The sequence below is a fragment of the Drosophila eugracilis genome, unplaced genomic scaffold, assembly GCF_018153835.1.
Source record: "Drosophila eugracilis isolate 14026-0451.02 unplaced genomic scaffold, ASM1815383v1 contig_2112, whole genome shotgun sequence".
NCBI lineage: Eukaryota > Metazoa > Arthropoda > Insecta > Diptera > Drosophilidae > Drosophila > Drosophila eugracilis.
This window is the reverse complement of record NW_024572992.1, coordinates 9,551-12,951: the sequence shown is the minus strand read 5'-3', so window position 1 is coordinate 12,951 and position 3,401 is coordinate 9,551. Positions and strand designations below refer to the sequence as shown.

General features: G+C 52.2%; 1 protein-coding gene across 1 annotated transcript; it reads right to left on the bottom strand.

The window, feature by feature from the left end:
- Window positions 1-1,549: 1,549 nt before the first annotated feature.
- LOC121529937 lies at window positions 1,550-2,274 on the bottom strand (the record flags this gene model as incomplete). Its single annotated transcript, XM_041818044.1, has 2 exons — window positions 1,550-2,074; window positions 2,149-2,274. Coding segments are annotated over 2 exons (651 nt in total), but the record flags the coding sequence as incomplete, so codon positions are not given.
- Between the last annotated feature and the right edge of the window lie 1,127 nt (window positions 2,275-3,401).

The following is a 3,401-nucleotide window of genomic DNA, read 5'->3' as shown; positions in this document are numbered from 1 at the left end:
GCCTTTGTTGCAAGGCAAATGAAAACGGCAATAATTCCCTTGTAGAAGCTGGTGCCTCGCAACCGTGCTGCCTTGAGATCTATAGCGCCTGTGTAGTCAACTCCCGTTGCAATGAATGGACGACTAGGGGGGTTCAATCGATGAAGCGGCAAGTCTCCCATGAGCTGAGCCGAAGCAGAGGGCTGTGCCCGGAAACACTGGACACATTTCCTCACAACTCTTCCAACTGCACGCCTTCCTGTCACTATCCAGAACCGCTGGAACCTTCCGACAAGATCGGCGACACGCTCAAAAGCTTACTTCGCGCAGATAGCCGTTTACTATCTCTTACTGCAGCCAAATCCATTGGTAACGATTTCCGCTGCACGATGCGCACTATATCCCCTAAAGCAAAGTCAAGCTCTTCAAAGGTTAGGGTGCCGATGCGCCTCTACCCCTTGCCGACAGCAATGCGCCTGAACCGCAACGCATATGCCGTGACTCGTAAAGCCCGGCTGACGACGGAAGCGGGACTGCGTGGTGAACTCGTACTTTGGCCGCCTTTGCCTCTAGTGCGGCATCATTGGTGTCGACCTGCTCGAACTCAATAGAAGGCCAGTCACTCGGACTGGGTGTAAGCCACTCAGGGCTTCGCCATCATAAGCCAAAGCCCTTCAATTCACCCGGAGACAGTCCCCTTGTCGCACAGTCCGCTGGATTCTCAGCCGTGCCCACATGCCTCCATTGCGAGGGCGAAGAATGATCCAGAATGAACGCGACCCTGTTGGCCACGAACGTCTTCCACCTAGTGATGTCTCCGTACAGCCAGTGTAAAAGGATTGTGGCATCCGTACAGTAGAACGATTTGATGGGTAGGTCGCTTAGCCACTTAGCCGAAGTAAACCATTTCACCAACTTGATGGCCAAAACTGCGCCACTCAGCTCCATTCTAGGTATAGTCAAGGGCTTTGTGGGAGTCACCCTTGACTTCGAGGCCAACAGTGAGCTATAGCATGATCCGTCCACGCACTCGAGCCTTAGGTAGATCGTGGCCGCATAAGATGTCGATGAACGCGTCAAGCTGAGCTGATACTATACATTTGTCTATGCTTGTATCGTCGATCCTCAGCAACCTGTCCCGAAACGCTCGCCACCGTTCTACGAGGGCGTCCGGAACCTTTTCGTTCCACTACAGCGCCGACTGAGTGCCATCTGCATGCACTTTCTTTGCAATGGTTTCCTCCTTTAAGATAAGCTTTCACACGATGATGACTGGTGCGATGAGACCCAGTGGATTGAACAGCCTAGCTATGCTCGATAAAATCATCCGTTTGGTGAACCTAGCTGGAATCTCAAAATTGACCTGAAATTTAAAACAGTCCTTATTCGGGAGCCAATACATCCCTTACGCCTTGATAGGATCCGTATTATCCCAGTTTAAAGGAGTCCGGCTGCACTGATGCTCCGCGGGAGTCGAGAGCAAGAGACTGGACTCGTTTCAAGACCACTTCCGCAACTCAATGCACGCGGATTTTATCGCACCCGATACTTGTGTCCGCTTATCCCTTATCTATCCCAACGTGTGACCTTCAGAAAGAATGTCAGTTACATATATTTCGCTCATCAACACCTCTTCCGCCTTGGGAAACGAACAGCGCTCGTCCTTCGTCAACTGCTGGATGACCCTGATGGCCGTGAATGGTGCAGACGCCGTACCAAAGGTTAACGTTGACAAGGCGAATACGCTGATGGACCCATCCGCCGTCCGCCATAACATCCGCTGGTATTGGGCGTCTTCCGGATGAGGGGCAGGCCCAGTCCACAACACGTCGTTTAGAAATCTTCCGTTGCTAGGCCTTGCGGAGGCGTCAAAAACGATTCTTTGTTTAAGCAACTGCGGCTCCTTCTTAAAGACCGAATTATGCGGCAGCACGCAAGAAGCCAAATGCATATCCGTAGAAGTACGCATCAGCGAACTGCTTTCACTGCCCACCGCTGGCGCTATTTGCTTGGGGGCAAAGTACTTTTCGATCTCATCGACATATTTACTCCACCGCTCGGGCTCCTCGATAGACGCCGTTCGAACTGCAAGAACCTATTCAGCGCCATCTGATGCGATCTTCCCAGAACCATAGTTGGATCGATGTAAGTTTTGAAGGGCAAACGTACCCCGTATCGGCCATCCGATCGACGAATATGTGTCTTCTGAAAGAAGGCTTGGAACCAGAGGTCCCCATCCGATGTTAAAGAACGGTCCGGAACGTCCTCCACCTCGCAGAAACGGTTGAGCAATGCCTTGGTGTCCAAGAGCACCCGATGACACCGTACCTGGGTCGCTTCCCGCAGTCCGTTCGCCAAACCAGATAGGATCCACCCAAGGTGAGTGTTCTGAGCTATAGGCTCGCCGGGCAGCCCGATCCTGGTGTCCGACAACATGATTTGCGCCAACAGGTTCACACCCAAGATGAGGTCGACTCGCTTCGATTGTGAGAAGTTCGGATCCGCCAGCGGGAGCCCTCGTATATGGTCCCAACGCTGAGGAATGAAGCTGCGACAAGGAAGACATGAAGTAACTGAATTGATGACATACTCGGAATCAACGTCTACTGAAAAGTCATGGTTAACATTACTACGGATTTCAAAATTGACAGTATACTTGCACCGACGACCGGCCCCAAGACCCATCGCAAAAATAGATGTTCGGCTGCCAGATCGCTTCAGATGCAAGGACTGTACCACGTGCTCCGAGACAATGGTTGCCTCCGATCCGTGGTCGACCAGGGCGTTTATGACAGCTTGCAGTCCGTTGACCGGGTTCCGGACGGTGCTACGAGCAGTGGGGAGAAGGACATTTCTCGAAGACAGATCCGATAAATAACATCCGTAAGATGCGCCGGGGTTCTGGTCTGTCGTTGGCTGCCTGCACTGTTGAGATACGTTCTCCCTGTCTACAGGTGCACTAGGAGTTGGCGCAACAGGCTGGACCAGATGCGGCGGTACACAGCTCGGCGACTAGCTATGAGCCAAAACTGGGAAATGCAACAATGTGTGATGACACTGCCCACAAACTTAGCAGTCTAGGGCCAAAAACGATAAGCAACGACGCATAGCGTGCTTCTGTGCACTGTGCACTCGCACTCGTTTGGTAGGGTCTGAAGGTCCTGGGCCAGCAGCGGAGTCAAACGACGAGCCTCGGTTCTCAATCGCATCCATTACAACCAGCCGATCGTTTAAAAATGAATCCAACTTTCTCTGTGGGATGGAATTGTGGAACAACTTCCCTGATTGTGCTCCCAAGCTTAGTGGGTCTCCTTGGGTAACCTCGATGCTACGTAGTGTGATAACCAGTGCTGCGATTCCCCGTCCAAGGCTTGAACGCGGCGGAATGCAGCCAGACAAATATTCACCGTGCTTAACATCGA